Consider the following 20116-nt stretch of genomic DNA (forward strand, 5'->3'; position numbering starts at 1 on the left):
GTGCATTGCCTGTGGATCAGGGTGGAACACTCACTCAAAACAACTCTTTCAGCACCAAGCCTGTATACATCCTGACATGATGATCATGGACTAACCTTCTGAAACTGTGAGCAGTGAAATGCTTTTTTAACATAACAGTTGATTTGGTTATGTTGTCTCTTCACAGCAACAGAACACTATGACAGCCTCTATTGTAGCTTTGATGATTTTCTTTTTACATACATGACTTCCTGACAAGGCTGATATCATGCAAGAGGCACCCTCCCTCCAATTTCTGTCATTGTTATATAACATACAGCAACTTTAGTAACTTTTTCCTTGAGTGAGTGAGTTGGGCTAGCCATGTGTATTTTCTTCCTGGTATCTTTTATGCCTCTGGTAATTTCTCTTGTGTATGGGAGTGCATTCAACATTTTGCACTTACTTCTATAATGGCAGCATTGATGGCAGCTTGAAGAGCCACAAATCCTTTCTTCCAGAATATTGATATCAGACAGTCAACATCTTCATACATCTCAAAACAATGAGCTTTGTGGACAAAAGAAACCATAAGCATAAATCATAGGTTATTCCCACCCTGAGAACAGCAAACAGTGGACTTCACATTAGCCCCTAATTCCAACTGCTCAAAGATCTATGAAAGCATAAATTCTATGTGAGTCAGACAAAGGTCTCCCAGGGAAAATCATCTACCTTGAATTATCCCAGCAAGCTTTCTGGTTTCTTTTTAATATTTATATTTTTTATTTTGAGCTTATAATTACACCAAATCCTCCTTGCCTTTCCTTTCTCCAAGCCCTTTGGTGTACCTCTCTCTGCTTTCTTTCAAATTCATGACCTCTTTTTCATAGTATGCATGTGTACATATATATATATATATATCTCAATATATATAACATATACAACTATATATACATATACAACTATATATACCATATGATATAGAAATGCAACCTGTTCAGTTTATACTTCTATGTATGTCTTCAGGGCAGACCCCTAGGTATTGGAAAATTAATCGATATTCTCTTCCCTGGGGAAGACTATTTTTCCTGTCCTTAGCATTCCTTAGTTGCCTATGTTTCTTTGTGTAAGGCAGAGGCCTCCTGCGTTTCCTATATCCACATTAGCACGTCCGTCTGGGTCATACTTGTGTAGGTCATGTTAGCAAGACATCATGAATGTAGCTTTTCTGACCTCCCTATGAGACACAGCCTCAAGGGACACTTCCTACTCCTCTGACTCTAACAACCTTTCCACCCACCTCTCCCACAATGATCCCTCTTTAAATTTTGTTTTTATTTTGTATGTATGTGTATTGTCTGAGTTTGTCTATGTACTAACTACATATGTGTATTTAATTCTAGCTCCAAGAGATCTAGTGGCCTTTGAGTAGTCAAACATCACACACACATACACACACACACACACACACACACACACACACACAGACACACACAGACACACACAGACACACACACCAAAAAAATAGAACATAATATTGAAGCGTGAGATGGGAAGTGGGCCAAGGAGGAGTTATAGGAAGGAATGAGTGTAGATAATTATGGCCAAAATACATTGCATGAAGTTCTAAAAGAATTAATAGAAATACTGTATAGGAAAAATCCTTACAGATATCATCTTATAAATACATATTTGTCAGCCAAAATTCTCTGCGATGTGTATACTAGTTACTTGTGTCTTTGCTGCAATAAAACGCCTGATGAAAACGACTGAGGGAAGAGGAGATTATTTTGACTTCACATATTTCTAATGGACTTTTCCAGGCCAGATGAGCCAGCTAACACATGATTCCAAACCTCAGAGAAGGTGAACTCAACATTATCCTTATTCAAAGGTAAACTTTCTTATTATCATCCAGAAAGCTAGGTAACAAAAGCAACCTTTTATTCTTCCTCTGATAACAGCTGATCTTGTCTACTGTCTTATTGACTATGCAGGAGATCTTGTCTACTATCTTGATATTCTGTCCCTCCAGAGTTATGTAGGAATCTCCACTTTTCTAAAACTCAAGATTTCATTTGTTCTAAGATTGTTTCTAATATCCATATCTCTTGGTTCCTGTGCCAAACAAAATTGTACAGATAAATCCAGTAATCACATGTTCCTGTGAAGATGGGTGCCCATTTTATTATGGAATTTTGGAAACTTCTTGTTCATGTAGCTTTAAGAATTTGAACCGAAGTTTAGTCTGTGAACATACTACCCAGAAGGTGCCTAATCTCATCTAAGAAGTTTTCCTATTTCATCTATAAATATTTTACAATTACATACTACAAACAACACTATTTGTTTTGTAAGTGTACATACACATATACATTTGTAAATACATACACATTTTACAGTTCTGTATTACAAATAACACTTTGTATTTAAATGTATATACACAAATACATTTGCAAATAGACACATATCTAGCATATATACATCTAGCCATGTGGAGAAATCATACATGGAATATGTTACATTTCAACATGAATAGACATTTTTAGAAGTTCTCTAATTTGATATAATAACATCCATCCTTATGAATGGGTCAACACCATTGGAATAGAGAATAGTGGGACTGTGTATCTGGAGAACTACCTTCATGATCTCCATGTTCCCTTGACTTTGGGATTCTCTGTCCAAATTGAAATTTCAGATGATATGAGAACGTATCAGAGAAAATGACTCTTATTACTTCCTGATGACTTTCTGTTAATTCCCTGATGTTTTCTTCATCCAACAGTCCCAGGACTTTTCTACCTGCAGATGAGGGAGTGGGGACACTGTCATTAGCAAATGACTGAAAGAGAAAATGTTGAGATATCAAGTCTGTTATCTTTCACAAGAGATGTTCATGGAAACAACATTGAATTAAGTACTGACACTGAATACATTGTTCAGTCTAAAAATCTGGGGATGACATTTCTGAAGCTATATTGAGGCATAGTAAAAAGGATTAATTAATAAAAATTAATATATTTATATGTATATATTATAAATATTATATTTTATAATATAATATTATATATTATTATTTGATTACTGTGCCAACTTCAACAAAATAAAGCATAATATGGTACCAGCGAAATTATTTCTACAGTCATCATTTTAATAAACATAACATGGTACAAATCAGACAATGGTTTATATAAGTAAAAGCAATACAGTATTGTATTCTTTTATGAACCCTGATAATATATTTTACACGTATGAGTGTTTTGCCTGCCTTAATGTATGTGTACCATGTAAATGCATGATACCTGCAGAGATCAGAAGACGCTATCAGATGCCCTGGGACTGGAGTATCAGACAGTTGTCAGCAATCATAATGGTGCAAAGAACCCAATACACGTTCTCTAAAAGAGCAAGAAGTGCTCTTAACTGCTGAACCATCTTCCTAGCCTGATATGTTTGATAAACTAAAACGAACATACAAAAAACAAAGAATGGAAAAATTCAAAATACACCCAGTGTCTATGGTTGATATCTCTAGTCTTTTCTGCAGATACTATGTTCAATGCTATATATCCTGTTAAGACTTAAAAGAATAAAACGGATAGGAATCAAATCCTAACTCTTAGGTTACTAGAACACATACCTGCCATGAAAGGGACAGCAGCTACCTTCTCCATTATCTGTCGGGTCGTGCTGGTGACAGGTGTATACCCTATCATGAACCCAGATTGTGTAAAAGAATCGACTCGTCCCAGATCCTTGGTGGGCACTGAGGAAAAGTCAGTAGCTTCATGACCATGCGGATACCAATACAAGAAAAGCAGAAGGAGCAATGAGCTCATCCATTCCTACGCAGCCCAAGAACAGAGAGAAAAATCACAATTCCAAATTATTCATCCATAACCAACAGAAAAAAAAAACTAAACATAATTCCAAGTTACTCATCCGCAAATATTTTGTCACCAAATTGGCCTCTCTGTTTGTAAAAAGTCCAATTGTGTCTTAAAGACAAACCACATGAAATAGGTGTGGAACAAAATCATCAGTGACTCCAGTCAGTTATTGACAGGAATGAGAATGTGTTGGGCCTCTTAGTGCTTGTGCCGAGGCAGATCCTCAAAATGCAACCAACTGTTGTTTACATTATTCTCACCTAGTGCTACCTTGGCAACCAGTTTGAGACATCTTTGCCGAAAATCTGGTATCGAAGTGGCAGCATAATGTAGTTACAGCATAATGATTACACACCAAGATGTTTCAGATGCTGCTCAGCAGAATGGTGATCATCTGAGGAGTACCACATTGTTTGGTAATTAGAAACCTTAGCTATTCACAGATTCCCAATAAATTATTTTGTTTCCTCAGTGCCTAAGCTTAGACATTTTTTCATAATTTTTTTTTAGTAATGAGTATGTGTCCAACCCCTTCTGATATTTTTGAAGTAAAATTTTTAAACAAGAAAGAAATTCAAGGGCTGGAGAGATGGCTCAGTGGTTAAGAGCGCTGGCTGCTCTTCTAGAGGACCTGGGTTCAATTCCCAGCACCCACATGGCAGCTCACAACTGTTTGGAGCTCCTGTTCCAGGGGATCCAACACCCTCACACAAACATACATGCAGTCAAAACACCAATGTACACAAAATAAAAATAAATAAATTATAAAAAGAGAGAGAGATTCAAATGAGAAAATGCCAAACACCCCTTTCTCTGGGTTGTTTTATTTCCCACAGCTTTAGGCTACAACCATCCTAACTCTTGTATCTATGAGTGGTACACTAGTGAGAAGTGTGACCAGTGGCTTTGAAAGACATTTGATGAATTCTGAATTTCTGGTCAGGGTTAATACTTTTAAACTGACTGAATCAAGTATCTTCAAACATACATATGACTGTAAAACAGTTCCAGCTGTATCAGGGAGATTTGCTCATCCATTCACATTTTGGCATGTAGGGTGATATATGAGAAAAAGCACACACAATTCTCGGGCAAGATACATTTATATCATCATCAGTCAGTGGCAATGACATTGAACCATACCATCAAGGTCTCCCTTCTCAGTCTCCATTTCTTAAGAAGGTTCTTCTGTAATAAAGCACAAGTTTGTTGGCGCACACTTATCTCTCTCTTGATCATGTTGCCCTATTTAATGAGAAAAGAGGTAGAGAAATCAAAATAAATGCAGTGCTTAAGAGGAATAAATAACCACTGGATGGAGAGTAGCCCACTGAGGTCGCTGAATGCTTCTCACTTCCCCAGGTCCTGACTCTGCCCATTGTTTATTCGTGGCAGACTCTTCTGGGCACCTGTTCATACCTCTCAGCTCTGAGTTTACACCTCAGAGCTTTCTCTACAAAGATGGGACTGGCCCTTTGATGCTTAATTTTATTACTAGTTGGACTGATGTCAAGCTTTGTCGATAGAGGGGTTTTCTTAGTCTGTTTTCTATTGTTACATTGAAAAAGAATGAGGTTAGATAGTCTGCAAAGGAAAGATGGTTAATTGGGTCAATTTTCCTGGTGACACAGCATGGCACTTTTTGTCTTGGCAGTCCTAGGCTGGATCATGGTATGATACAGGGATGCGAAGGGAGAGCTAACATATTTCACAAGATGAACATCAGTTTCTTCTAAGAGTGGTATCCCTACTTACCACTTCCTCTACGGTTCCACCACTCTTTTTTTTTTTGGAGCTGGGGACGGAACCCAGGGCCTTGCGCTTGCTAGGCAAACACTCTACCACTAAGCTAAATCCCCAACCCCTCCACCACTCTTAATATCACCACATGGCATCCAAGTATCTGGAATGTGAACTCTTGGAGGGTTTAGGAGACAAACGGAATCCGAGCTCTAGGAGAACTGGAAGAGCGTTTTAGAAAGAAGAGGCCATCCTCGGCTCATGGTGGTTTGCCAGCCAGCCTTATACAGGAAGCATACTTCCTTACTGCTCAGACCAAGGGGTTCTCTGCCGTGTAAAGAACATGGAGGCTGTATGTCTCTCTGCCCTTCCTCTAACCTTGACTTCAGCCATGCTAACGGACAGTAAAGACTTTTCCTCACAACTTCGTCTCCTTTACCTTTCCTATTACAAAGACTACACACTCTAGTTCTCTCTATTTATTTATTTTCGTTTATTGAAAATAGATTATTTTATCATATGCTATGTCCTGATTATGGTTTCCCCTCCCTCCACCCTCACAGATACTCCCACCTCTCTTCCCCTTCAGATCCACTCCCTTTCTATCTCTCATTGGGAAAAACATCATGTTTCCAAGAGATAAGAACCGAAGATGAGAAAATAAAATATAATAAGGTAAAGCAAAAACCGTCATAGTGAAGTTGGCTATGGCAACCCAACAGGAGAAAAAGAGTCCCAAGAGCAGGCATAAGAGTCAGAGACCTACTAGTTCTTCACTTGATCTTAGCCAAAAGGCCGAGAAGCGATAGAGACCTACTAGTTCTTATGGCCAAAATAAGAATGCTAAGCAAATATCTAATATCTCTACGCATATCTATCTCTCTATCTCTTATTTTATCTTATACATCTCAGAATGGCTTAGGTCAATACACAAAGGACAGCTCATGCTGGCAAGGATGTGAAGCAAGAGGAACACTCCTCCATTGCTGGTGGGAGCAAAACCTTGTATAGCCACTATGAAAACCAGTACAGCAGTTAATCCGAAAGTTGGGGCTCAGTCTAACTCAAGATCCAGCTCTACCACTCTGGGGCGTATACCCTAAGGATGCTCAACCTTACCACAAGAAGACTTGCTCAACAACGTTCATTACGGCTCTAATCTTAAGAGCCAGAAACTAGAAACAACCTATATATCCCTCAACAGAAAAATGGATAAAATAAAATAAAATAAAATAAAATAATAAAATAAAATAAAAATGTTGCTTATTTACACAATGGAGTTTCAACTCGGCTGCTTAAAATCAAAATGACACCATGAACATTTCAGACAAATGGATACAACTAGGAAAAAAAAAATCATCCTGTGTGAAGCACCTCGAACCCAGAAAGATAGATATAGTGTGGATTCACTTACAAGTAGATATTGGCTGTGAAGTAAATGATAACCACGCTATAATCAACCCAGAGACCCAAAGATGTTATGTGAAGAAGAGGACTGTAGAGGACATTCATGGATCTCTCTGAGAGGGGGAAATAGAACAGATTTTATGGGTCATCTGAGGGCAAATGGGGACAGGAGCAGGAGGATCAGGTGTGTGTCAGGGAGATGGGCTGGAGACAGAGATACATGGAATTAGGGGTATTTGAGGGATTATATGGGAACCTAGTGCAGTGAAAACTTTATGGAATAAATGAAGTTTATTCTAATGAGAACTTCTAATAATGGGGGACACAGGCTCAACTGACCTTCTCTTGTTTCTCTTGAAGGATTCCAGGACTGAAATTGGGTTGCATTCAGTCGAGTTGTTGGCCAAGGGGGCCCCATGGGAATACCCAAACAACCCAGGCTGTTGCTAAGGCAAAGGGTTGCTCTTTGGAATCAGACAGTTGGGGACCTATTGCTGAGGAAAACACTCAAACAACTCTTTGGATATGGAGAAGCCCAGCTGGTGCCTTTACCCATACATTCTAATCTCTTTGATGAGGGAATTCTGCATGCTACTGCAAGAGAAATGTGTGACCCTGCCCAGCTACACTCTAGTTCATTGCCTTTGGTTTGCCCTCCTGGATTATCCACTTTGTCAACACACTTTCTCCCCACCCAAGTGTATTCTTCCCTGGATAATCTCTACAGCCCTAGGATACCCTTTTTAGGTCTCTATCCATATTCATACATATTATTATTTAATCGTTGGTTATCTTGATCTTCCTTTATGCAAATCACTGTATGGGTTTTGTTTTCCGATTATTCCCAGGGCAATGCCCATGAACACACACTTCCTAGTGTATACAAATTCATTCTAACTTACCATTCCTACTCGATGTAGCTTGTTTAAGAATCTGAGTAAACAAAGTAGGAATTAACCTCAGACCATTTAACAGAATCGCTGATACTTCTAATAGAAATGGTATACGTTGTTCCAAATTTCTTTGGCGAGAAGACGTTAAAATTTCCCTCTTCTGCAAGGGAAAACTAAATTTGTACTGTGTTTCTATGAAAAAAAATTACAGAGTCAGAAAAGTCATGAGAGTGCAAGACCTAAAAGATGACAACTATGATATCTTAGTTTTTATATTTTAGCATGTATGCCGAGGGGCTGGAGAGGTGGCTCAGCAGTAAAGAACACTTACTGCTCCTGCAGAGGCCCCAGTTTGGTTCTCAGCACCTACACAGAATTTCACAACAATCTGTCACTTCCAATCCAGCATATTTTATGTCATCTTTTGGCCTCTACTAGCACCATACACATGTGGAGCACATATGTACACACACACACACACACACACACACACACACACACACACAAACAAGTCACTACTCATACACATAAAACCAAAACAAATAAACGCATTTAAGTTTACTAAGAATGAAGAGGGATTACATTGTTAGGAATATATTCTTTCTGAAATCATTATTTAAGCCTGATAAACAACTTCAGCAAAGTGGCTGGATATAAAATTAACTCAAACAAATCAGTAGCCTTCCTCTGCTCAAAGGATAAATAGGCTATGAGAGAAATTAGGGAGACGACACCCTTCACAATAGTCATATACCATAAATACCTCAGTGTGACTGTAACCAAGCAAATGAAAGATCTGTATGACAAGAACTTCAAGTTTCTGAAGAAAGAAATTGAAGATCTCAGAAGATGGAAAGATCACCCACACTCATGGATTGGCAGGATCAATATTGTAAAAATGGCTATCTTTCCAAAAGCAATCTACAGATTCAATGCAATCCCCACCAAAATTCCAACTCAATTCTTGATAGAGTTAGAAAGAGCAATTTGCAAATTCATTCAGAATAACAAAAAACCCAGGATATCGAAAACTATCCTCAACAATAAAAGAACTTCTGAGGGAATCACCATTCCTGACCTCAAGCAGTATTACAGAGCAATAGTGATAAAAAACTGTATGGTACTGATACCATACCAGGCAGGTAGATCAATGGAACAGAATTGAAGACCCAGAAATGAACCCACACACCTATGGTCACTTGATCTTTGACAAAGGAGCTAAAACCATCCAATGGAAAAAAGATTGCATTTTCAACAAATGGTGCTGGTTCAACTGGAGGTCAGCATGTAGAAACCAAATCGATCCATTCTTATTGCCCTGTACAGAGCTCAAGCCCATGTGGATCAAGGACTCCACATAAAACCAGATACACTCAAACTAATAGAAGAAAAAGTGGGGAAGAGCCTCAAATACATGGGCACTGGGGAAAATTTCCTGTACAGAACACCAATGGCTTATACTCTAAGATCAAATATTGACAAATGGGACCTCATAAAATTGCAAAGCTTCTGTAAGGCAAAGGACACTGTCATTAGGACAAAACAGCAACCAACAGATTTGGAAGAGACCCTTACCAAACCTACATCTGATAGAGGGCTAATATCCAATATATACAAATAACTTGAGAAGTTAGACTCCAGAGAATCAAATAACACTATTAAAAATGGGGTATAGAGCTAAACAAAGTATTCTCAGTTGAGGAATATCAAATGGCTGAGAAGTACCTAAAGAAATGTTCAACATCCTTAGTCATCAGGGAAATGCAAATCAAAACAACCCTGACCTCACACCAGTCAGATGGCTAAGATCAAAAACTCAGATGACAGCAGATGCTGGTGAGGATGTGGAGAAAGAGGAACACTCCTCCATTGTTGGTGGGATTACAAGCTGGTACAACCACTATGAAAATCAGTCTGGAGGTTCCTCAGAAAATTGGACATAGGACTACCTAAAGACTCAGCTATACCACTCCTGGGCATATACCCAAAAGATGCTCCAACATTAACAAAGACACATGTTCCACTATGTTCATAGCAGCCTTATTTTTAATAGCCAGACATTGGAAAAAAACCAGATGTTCTTCAATAGAGGAATGGATACAGAAAAATGTGGTACATCTACACAATGGAGTACTACTCAGCTATCATAAACAATGACTTCCTAAAATTCATAGGCAAATGGAGAGAACTAGAAAATATGATCCTGAGTTAGGTAACCCAGTCACAAAATAACACACATGGTATGTATTCACTGATAAGTGGATATTAGCCCTAAAGCTTTAATTACCCAAGATACAAAGCACAGACAACATGAAGCTCAAGAAGAAGGATGAGCAAAGTGTGGCTGCATCAGTCCTTCTTAAAAGGGAGAACAAAAATATTCATAGGAGGAGATATGGAGACAAAATTTGGAGCAGACACTGAAGGAATAGCCATTCAGATCCTGCCCCACGTGGGGAATCCAAGTCATATACATACAGCCACGAAACCCAGACAATATTGCTGATGTCAGGAGGTGCATGCCAACAGGAGCCTGATATAGCTGTTTCATGAGGGGCTCTGCCAGAGCATGACAAACACAAAAGCAAATGCTTTAAGCCAACCGTTGGACTAAGAATAGGGTCCCCATTGGAGGAATAAGAGAAAGGATTGAAGGAGCTGAAGGGGTTTTCAACCCCATAAGAACAACAGTACCAACCAACTAGAGTTCCCAGAAACTAAGCTAACATCCAAAGAGTACACATGGACAGACCCATGGGTCCAGATGCATATGTAGCAGAGGATGGCCCTGTTGGCCAAGGCTGTTTCCCCCAGTGTAGGGGAATGTTAGGGCAGGAAAGCAGGAAGGGGTGGGTTGGTGAACACCCTCATAGAAGAAGGGGGAGGGCTTGGAATAGGGGGGTTTATGGATGGGAAACCAAGAAAGGGAATAACATTTGAAATGCCAATAAAAAGTATCCAATAAAAAAATAAATGAAAGTGTGTCTTTCCTACAGATCGCCAATTCCTGACACTATCATCCTCTGGATAGTTTCCCTGATATCTCCTTTTACTTATAGTGCATAATTTCCCACGACGGTATCACTACTCCCTTAACCATTAAAAATAAAAAGACACGTAATCTACAAAATCTTAACTTTTCTTGGAATTATCAAAGGGTCTAAAGGAGAAGAAAGCCAAGTGAACTAATTCTAGAGGGTCATAGACCTGAAGGACATGTGCAACCCATGGGCAGTTTGGCTTTGGTGTAAAATATAGAGAAAGACCTGGCTTCCTGAATCCAGGTGAGAAGAAAGCAGGTGAGGTTCTAGTGAATTCTCACTAACCCTGTGTTTTCCAACACATTTGCATATCTGCAGTTCCTCAGAGCCCACTGCTTGCTCGCCAAGTTTTTGCTTTGGCGCCATTGTATCCACACAATACGATGGACGTAAACAAGAGACAAGAGAGAGAGCTTGGTGTGTCATATGGCACCGCGCCTGTACATTTCTCAAATGTTTTTCTCCAAAGGCAAATGCTGCATAGGAACAGGGATTCCTGAGAGCCCTGGACAAAGACCAGGACCATGACAAGGGAGTGAAACAGAAGCCAACTTGTATTAGGAGCAATCTGCAAATTCTCCAAACTGCACTCCCAGTGATGTTTCAGCAAAATTACACTGCTGATGGAGAATCGGTATAAGCAGGAAAATAATAAAAAGTGTGTGTGTGTGTGTGTGTGTGTGTGTGTGTGTGTGTGTGTGTGTGTCCCCGTGTGTGTGTCTGTATGTATGTATACATGTGGGGGCTAGAAGGTAATGATGAATGTATTCCCTAGCCACTACCCAACTTGTTTCTTGAGTCAAGGTCTTTCATGAGCCTGCGGCCCTCAAAGTAGTCTAGGCTGGCTGACCAGAGAACCCCAGGGATCCTCACACACATATTTATTCTCATGCACACATCCCCATGCCTGGCTTCTGGGGACTGAACTCTGTTTGTGCCAAGGGAGATGAAGAAAATCACCCTTCCTTCATCAAATGGCTTGTACTAAGAAAAAACCAATGGTGATCACCATTGGGAGTGAGCTTGGCTATCCCCAAATGTAACCCACAATGGTTTCATTTTGTTTCGTTCTTTACTGGTTCCAGAGCAAAGAGAAATTACTGTTGAGGTTTTCAATAGGGACATGGCATGGAATTAAGCTATTTGGAAGAGCAGAAGGGCGTTCTCACATGTCCGAGACCACCCAGCAGGAATAAGGTAGAAACGGGTAGGAAGAAGAAAAGTGCAGAGGAAAGCCCACCTCAAGGCCTAAGTCTATAGAACGTAAAGCTAACTCTGAAGCTCAATCCAGAAAGGCCTCTGCCATATTTCAGGCACCAGGTCGAGCTGAAAGGTACATTGTTCTTTTCATGGGACCGAGATGAGAAATGGAGAGAAAACCCCTCTGAGGCCCAAGTGCCCTTGAGAGTTAAGTGTAGGGGCTGGGAGATGACTCAATGGGTTAAGCGCTTACCGTACAAATATGAAGGCCTTAGTTCAGATCTCTAGCACCCACATAAAGCCTAGCAAGTCAGTGCACATCTGTCCCCCATAAGGCAGATGATGAGGGAAGCAGGTAGATCCCAGGGGATGCTGGCCAGCCAGCTTAGCCAAAACAGTGAGCTCCAGTTAATACTTAAATAAGGTGAGGCTGATTGGGGGAGAGCTGATGTTGACCTTTGGCCCCCACATGTGTGTGTAACTGTGCTCTCTGTCTCTCTCTGTTTCTCTCTCATGCTCCCTCTCCCTTCCCCCCCAACTCTCTCTCTCTCTCCCTCCCTCCCTCCCCTCCCCACACACACACACAGAGAGAGAGAGAGAGAGAGAGAGAGAGAGAGAGAGAGAGAGAGAAGCCGAGCAAGCCTGTTAGTGCACATCTATACCCCATAAGTCAGAATGTGTTACTGTGTTAATGGAACAGAAACAGTGGGGGGAAAATTGAGCACCTTAGTCTCATAGCAAGCATAAGCAAATGTAGACTTGCCAATCTGGGGACGTGTAGAGGACTTCCTATTGATTTATGCTGTGCTGTATTGTACAGAAGGCAGCTGTCTATATATTGAATGGTCTTTAGATTGCCGCTGTAAATCGTTTCCTTTGGTGAGTTTGTTGAGTCTCTTTGTCTATAGGGGTTCTTTTTTATTCTATGTCCTTAGCTGCTAGTTCAACTTTGTTAACCTCAAACTGCTAACCCCATTCAGCACACCCATTTTACCTTGGTTTCAGTCTAACTTAACAGCTCTCTCAACCTTGTATTTTATGTGTATTTCTTATTTAGAAAGCACGGTGTGGTGGTTAAGAGCACTTGTAGCTCTTACAGAGGACCCAGGGTCAACTCCAGCATTCACACTGGGCAGCTTACAGTCATCTGCAACTTCAGTTCTAAGGGATATAACACCTTATTCTGGTCTCTGTAGGATCCTGCACGTACATGGTGCATATACAGTGAAGCAGGTACATACATATACACAAATAAAAATTCACTAAGAAAGGAACACATTTCTATGTTTTGAATCATATGCACATATCCTTCTTCAGGTGGTTTTAACTGATTATTTGGTCAGTACGCTTGTGTATACACAGTGTAAGACCATAGGACCCAAGATGCTGTTGGGAAACTCTGTTTCTTTTATGTCTGTCAAGCAAATTGCCCTGCATCGACTACTTATGCTCTTTCCTTTTGCCTTTGTTTTTTGTCTCCTCTCTCAAATGCTAGATATTTAAGTGTGTGAGATTTTTAATTTAATTTTTCATTTAATTTTTATTTCAACTAATCTTGTTGCAGGATTTCTTATAGGCAACACAGTTTGGAACTTCATAGCAAATGTTCCCAAATACTAGAGAAGAACGTCACCTCGTCTCTTCACAGTGGTCTTGACTGTCCTAACACCTTCCCTCCTGTGTCAGATACCACCAACCGTTCACCAAGGAAATCTATGTTCTCTCTGTCCACTTTTCGGCTGAACTGTGCAGATCTTGTTTGCTGGACCTGGGATCTGAGGACCTGAGAGAATGGGGCAGACTACAGTCTGATGCTGTAAATGACCTTACTTCAGTTTTATTATACCTTTATACATGGATTAACAAAGAAAGCAGTGATCTAAAACAGTTGTTTGAGCTCTAAAGAACACATGGTGAGAAAAACATGTCAATAAAGCCAGTGAGCACATAGTACATTTTAACAGAGCAGCCCTTTCCCAGAATTCCTCGGGACAGTGCAGCTGAAATGCCAGGCACATCCTATAGATCACATCTGGGAAAGCACAAAAGTAAAGCAGAAAGCTATACCCAGGTTCAGCACACACTGGCCGGATTGGGTTCTAGGGCTATGATCTGACATCCAACAAGAATAAACGTGCCTTATAATCGAATGTAAATATTCAGCACAGGAGACCCAAAATCACATCCAAGAACAAGCCAGGGTACAAATGCATTTCTGCTCCGCCCAGCCCCTCCCCGCAGAACCTCTCTCACAGTTCTCCAAGGTATTGTTCATCATGGGTCATCCTTTTGACCAAGTTTTGATATCTCTTTCCAAATTCCAAACAATATTCCATTCACAAGGGCGAAGGAGTTCCTTCTAACCAGTGGCACATAAACAGGGGAAATGCAGGGCATTTGTGAGTCCTAATCTAGAGAAATGGATGGATTTCTGTTTTCCTTTCCCTCTTTAGATGGTGTACCAAGCAAGCAATTGCTAGAACCTTAAAATCGTACAGGAGAGAGGCCAAACAATGATATTAGATTTTATTGTATTGGGGCCAGCATATAATCTTGGTTTGAGTTATTCATATAGCCCTTCCATACATTAACTAGTGTGTTCTTGCCAACCCATGTGTGAGGGGTTTTCCTGTTGCAGAGGGCAGCAGTTGCAAGAGGCTTCAGCTGTTCAAAATGCTGGGAACGCTGAGCCACAGATGGAGTGACTACCTCAGTCCCCTCCTCAGATGCAGGTGATGTCATAGCACAGGGAGCAGAAAGAATGTAAGAACCTGAGGGTGAGGGGAGTGCTCTGAAGGGTGAGGGGAGTGCTCTGAAGAAGGGTGAGGGGAGTGCTCTGAAGGGCTGGACTTGAGTCCTGATAGAGCTGTTGCACAGAGGATAACAGCTGGGTTTACCTGCACAAGAGCTCCCCATGATCAAGAGACTTAAAAATGACAACAGAGACCATATCCAGAGGTTAGGCACCACCCCTGGTTGAGGGATGGTACCACCAATGCACCTCAAAATTTTAATCTAGAATTTTTTGTGTCTAAAGAAAATACAGAGTCTAAGAATGGAGCTAAGGCTGAAGGAAAGGCCATCCAGAGACTGCCCCACCTGGGGATTCATCCCATCTGCAGACACCAAAGCCAGACACTACTGCTGATGCCAAGAAGTGCTTGCTGACAGGAACCTGTTATAGCTGTTTCCTGAGAGCCTGACCAATACAGATGCTGATGCTTGCAGCCAACCATTAGACTGAGCATGGGGATCCCAAGGGAAGAGTTAGGAGAAGGACTGAAGGAGCTAAAGGGGATTGCAACCCCATAGGAAGAACAACAATATCAACCAATCAACACCGGTCCCCCCAGAGCTCCCTGGGACTAAACCAACCAAAAATTACTCATGGAGCGACCCCATGGCTGCAGCAGCAGATGCAGCAGAGGGTGGCTTTATTTGGCATCAGTGGAGGGGAGACCCTTGGTCCTGTGGAGGGTGCATTCCCCAGCATAGGGGAATGCTAGAGGGTGAGGCAGGAGTGGGTGGGTGGGTGGGTGGGTTAGGGAGCACCCTCACAGAAGCAAAGGGGAGGGGATGGGATGGGTGCTTGCAGAGGGAAACCCTGGAAGAGGGACAACATTTGGAATGTAAACAAATAAAATAACCACTATAAGTAAAGAAAGCTGACTATTGTTTCGACTACAGAAGGGAAGAGTGGCACTGCTGTAGATGATGGAGGCCTGGGGTTTGTCTGCTTGCCCTCCTCTCGCTCTCCTACTGTTGTAAGAGTAGACCTGGATGGCGAAAAGCCTAAGACACAGAACCAGCTATGTAGTTGGGAGGGGAACTTGGATTTCTTAGAAAAACATGGACACCCCATGTTTCTCCTGGTTAACACTTGTCTGTGTACAACTTTATCTAGTTCGTTAAAACCCTGGGTGACATTTTAAATGTTTGACTCATTAGATACTGACAGATGTTCTGCCGTTTAAAACCTGATTAACAGATGACAATATTTTAAAAGTGAATTAAATCGTGTATGACCCTTTGCTTTGCACAATGTCTCACTATATTTTTATTCTCTTATTTAATTTTACTTCCCTTTATTCTCATCCTACTTTTTATATTCTTATCAATTTTTACTGAACTGATAAAGGTGTCTCCCTTCCCTCAATGTCCTATCCTATTCAAGGCATACTGTAAAGATATCATATATCTTCGATGGTTACTCTTTTTTTCTTTTTCTTTTCTTTTCTTTCTTTTTTTTTTTCGGAGCTGGGGACCGAACCCAGGGCCTTGCGCTTGCTAGGCAAGTGCTCTACCACTGAGCTAAATCCCCAACCCTTCGATGGTTACTCTTTTTTTTTTTTTTTGATTCTTTTTTTCCGGAGCTGGGGACCGAACCCAGGGCCTTGCGCTTCCTAGGTAAGCGCTCTACCACTGAGCTAAATCCCCAGCCCCTCGATGGTTACTCTTAATTTTCCTGAAGAACTGTAATTTATTTTACAAAAATGTAACAGCTTTTATTACAATTTATTTTTATGAGCACTGTCTACCTACTCGAGCTTCCTGATGAATTCTAACTGATCTGTTTATTATACAGAAATGTGACTCAACTTTGAGGTAATCACAAATGGATTTATGTCTACCAATAATAATGATACATTAGCTTTCCAGTGAACAGTGGTTTCTATGGGGAGGTCTTTTATCTGGGAGGCAGAGGTAGAAACTCCATCTGTCCAGTGGCTTTGGACTGGCTTCATCTGGATTGAGAATTCATGACCCTTTGTCTTGTGTGTGAGCTGATACACAGGAAAGCCTCCCAGGGGATTTGCCCAGAACTGACAGAAGAATAAGACTGCCATAGAGACTGCTAGCAGAACAGAACAGACCTGTCCCACAGGAGCACAGAAAATCACAGCTTTAGCTAATTCAACATTGAGTGAAGACCATCTATAGGAGAGAGGGTGGGTATGTATGTTTGTGTGTAAATATCAACGGGCAATTTGGTAAGGGAATTTGCATATATATATATATATATATATATATATATATATATATATATTTCATTAAACAGAAGTGTGAAATGTCCTGCAGAAGATGTTCAGTGCATAATGACACCACCTCCTGCTACAACTTCAACAATCAATATTGTGAAAACATGCTCTGGTGAGCCTCTTCTGGAAACTATGGGATGGAAATGCTCTTCAAAGGCTTTTTTCCTGAGGGAGGAAATAGGATACCTAAACTGAAGTATGGAAGGGAAGATTCCCCCAGAATCTGATGCTTCTCAGTTTTCTGGGAAACATGCCAGGGGCGTGAATGGCCCAGGGCTTTTTGACCACAGTCAGAAGCTCCATCACTGGTGCTCTGTCCAGAGAACCAAAGTGAGCACCACCCATAGCAAAGAGGAGTGGGCGGGTCCTTACCGGGGAGTGGGCGTGTCCTTACCGGAAGTCCTCCTCATGTTCACCAAGAGACCTCACACAGTGGCGAGTTTTCTAGAGCCAAAGTTCAGGTGACAAGTCCTGGCCAGTCTAATGGGAGACACAATGACTGAAGCAGGCTCAGGGGCTACTGCCACGGGAGGAAACTGAATAGGGCTGTGAAAGGAAGCTCTGGGAGGCAAGGCTGACAGACAAGGAAAGAAATGAGAAAAACCCACAGAAAGAGAGAAGGAAGGGAAAGATGCCAAGAGTGTATCAGGTCGGAGTGCCCAGGGATGGGAGCTAAGGAGCCTCACAGATCATTCTCAGTCCGGATAACCCAGAGCGAACAACTTTTAAGGAGGCTGTGTAGTTGGGGTACGGGGTTGTCTAAGTAGAGATCTCAATACAGAATCAGCCACAGCCTCACTGGGCATGGAGACTGCAATGTGTCTGCAACTTCTTTGATTTTACAGGTCAATCAAAATTGCCCCCTTGTCTGTCCACTCCTGGTGTGTGTTCTGTGGTTTGTAGAAAGACTAAAGGCTTGAATCCTCCTTATCCGTGGAGTAAATAATATCCAAGATGTTTAAGTGTGGATGGGAGGGGAAAGGGGGATGGAGAAGGGGAGGAGGAGAGAGGAGGGGAGGAGGAGGGGAAAGGTGGAGGGAGGGAGAGACAGACAGAGTGAGAGAGACTAAGTTTTTCTCCTCCCCTGTTGCTCTGGGAGCCTGGCACTCCTGTGCTCCAGGATGAGCATTCAAAGTTAGGCTGTGAGCTGATGGGAGAGTCTACCCATTTCAGGATTTCACCCATGGTGTCAGAAGAGTCAGAGATCCTGGAACAGACACAGTTGGCCGAATTCATCAAAAGTGTTCTGCGAACACTCTTGGGAAGCAGTCTCAGAAAACTTGTAACCCCAAACTGTCAAATTACATCATCAAAGCAAACAGCTCCAGAGGCTGCACCAGCTTCCCAGTGCCTCGGCTCCTCACAGTCTGTTGGCTAATTTCAGCTCATTTTCACACCCATGTTATGCTCAGCAGAGCATCACGGCTGCACATTTTAAAGACATATATTTTAATCCAATACCTTGCTCCATTTAATATGACACACCAGACACTAAAACATTCCAAAACAGCTCATTGATTTTTAAAAACAACTCTGGCACAGACGGGTAGCATTCGGCTCATAAAACTGCTCAGTTTTCATTATCACGACAATAATAGCCCCGATGCCCAAACAAATAAACCCGATAAGGAAGACAAAAATCTCAGAAACTTACTGAAGGGAAATGCGAAGCAAGGGCTCCAGAAGCACCATTTATTCGCTGGCACTGTTTAGAATAAAGTGAGTCACCTTCCCCCCTCCCCCTGCTCTCCAACACCTTTCAAGAGTTTAACTGTTTGCTGTCCGTGAGCACAACCGAGGAAGGCTGCTCTCAGCGGGAGTTTAAGACCTCGGCTCGATCTTCCTGCCAAACACCACGGTCACGTGACCGCGATGGCTGCTCCTCTCTTACTGTTGTGCACCCAGGCCCCGCAGGGCGGTACCAGTTATATTTGGTCACCTGGCTATGTCACTGTATAACGGAGGAAATGCAATATTCCCAAGCTTGCAGTATGCCTAAGCTATTCTGTTAGATGCTCACTGTGACTGGAGCTGTCAGCAACAGTTAATGCTTTGCTTTTAAACTAGAAGGAGGTGAATCAGAGAGCTGCATCATCAAAAAGGGTCCTCTCCACCCACAGCTCTGGGCTTCTGACTCCTTCTCTTAAGATTTTTAATCTTATTTCTCAGTTTTGCTTTCATTTAGTTCTTGTGCGTGTGTGTGTGTGTGTGTGTGTGTGTGTGTGTGTGTTTTCCAATTTCCATTGGGCTTTAGTCTTTACTATTGATTTATGGAATAAGTCTTAGCGTCTTGATTCTAGATACTGGAGATGGTTATCTCGGAGGTCCCTTCTGCTCCTGAAGGGAGGAGATAGCCATCAAGCGTCGCCATCAGGTGCTCTCCATATTACTGTTACTGTTGCAGGTTGATTGCCACTAACCTATTAAATGTTAGTCATCAGTTATGAACGCACTATTTTATTATATGTTATTTTATTATTTCTGACGGGTGCGACTGTGGCATATTTTCCTTGAGGTTAAGCAACAGCTGTTTAATTGGACACTAAGCCCTTCTCAGTCAGAAGGAATTTGTGCTTGGTGTTCTAAACCTCTCTGTGGATGTAGAGGTCATACACCCTAGAGGAGAACCTACCACTGCTATTTTTCTTAAGCAATACAAATATTAACCGTATTCTAAATACTTCTTATGGCTACAGATGAGTGTAGTTCTCATGCTTCTTAAAGAAGCTCCCTTTTTTGTCCAACGGAGGTAACTAGAGGGATCCAAAGCTGGTCAAAATGCTGACCAGGAGGCACCCAGATTTGATGCACTATGTACAGCCATAAGTTCTGGAAACATCCTCGAGGAAGGGATGTAAATCAGAGGACTAGGCTGTTGGCTGCTGGACAGTACCTTCAAGACAGGATTGCCACTCCCTGAGGTTGCAACAATATGGCTGCCT

At 41.6% G+C, this 20116-nt stretch overlaps 1 protein-coding gene across 1 annotated transcript in view; it reads right to left on the reverse strand.

Moving 5' to 3' along the window:
- Abca8 (ATP binding cassette subfamily A member 8) overlaps positions 1-18969 on the reverse strand; it is a 75455-nt gene extending 56486 nt beyond the window's left edge. The window contains 5 exon segments of the mRNA NM_001430208.1: positions 425-528; positions 2605-2766; positions 3605-3809; positions 4998-5099; positions 18829-18969. Of these exon segments, the coding sequence (NP_001417137.1) occupies positions 425-528; positions 2605-2766; positions 3605-3809; positions 4998-5093 (567 nt within the window). The 5' untranslated portion in view covers positions 5094-5099; positions 18829-18969.
- Between the last annotated feature and the right edge of the window lie 1147 nt (positions 18970-20116).

The sequence above is a fragment of the Rattus norvegicus genome, chromosome 10, assembly GCF_021556685.1.
Source record: "Rattus norvegicus strain SHRSP/BbbUtx chromosome 10, alternate assembly SHRSP_T2T, whole genome shotgun sequence".
Taxonomy (NCBI): domain Eukaryota; kingdom Metazoa; phylum Chordata; class Mammalia; order Rodentia; family Muridae; genus Rattus; species Rattus norvegicus.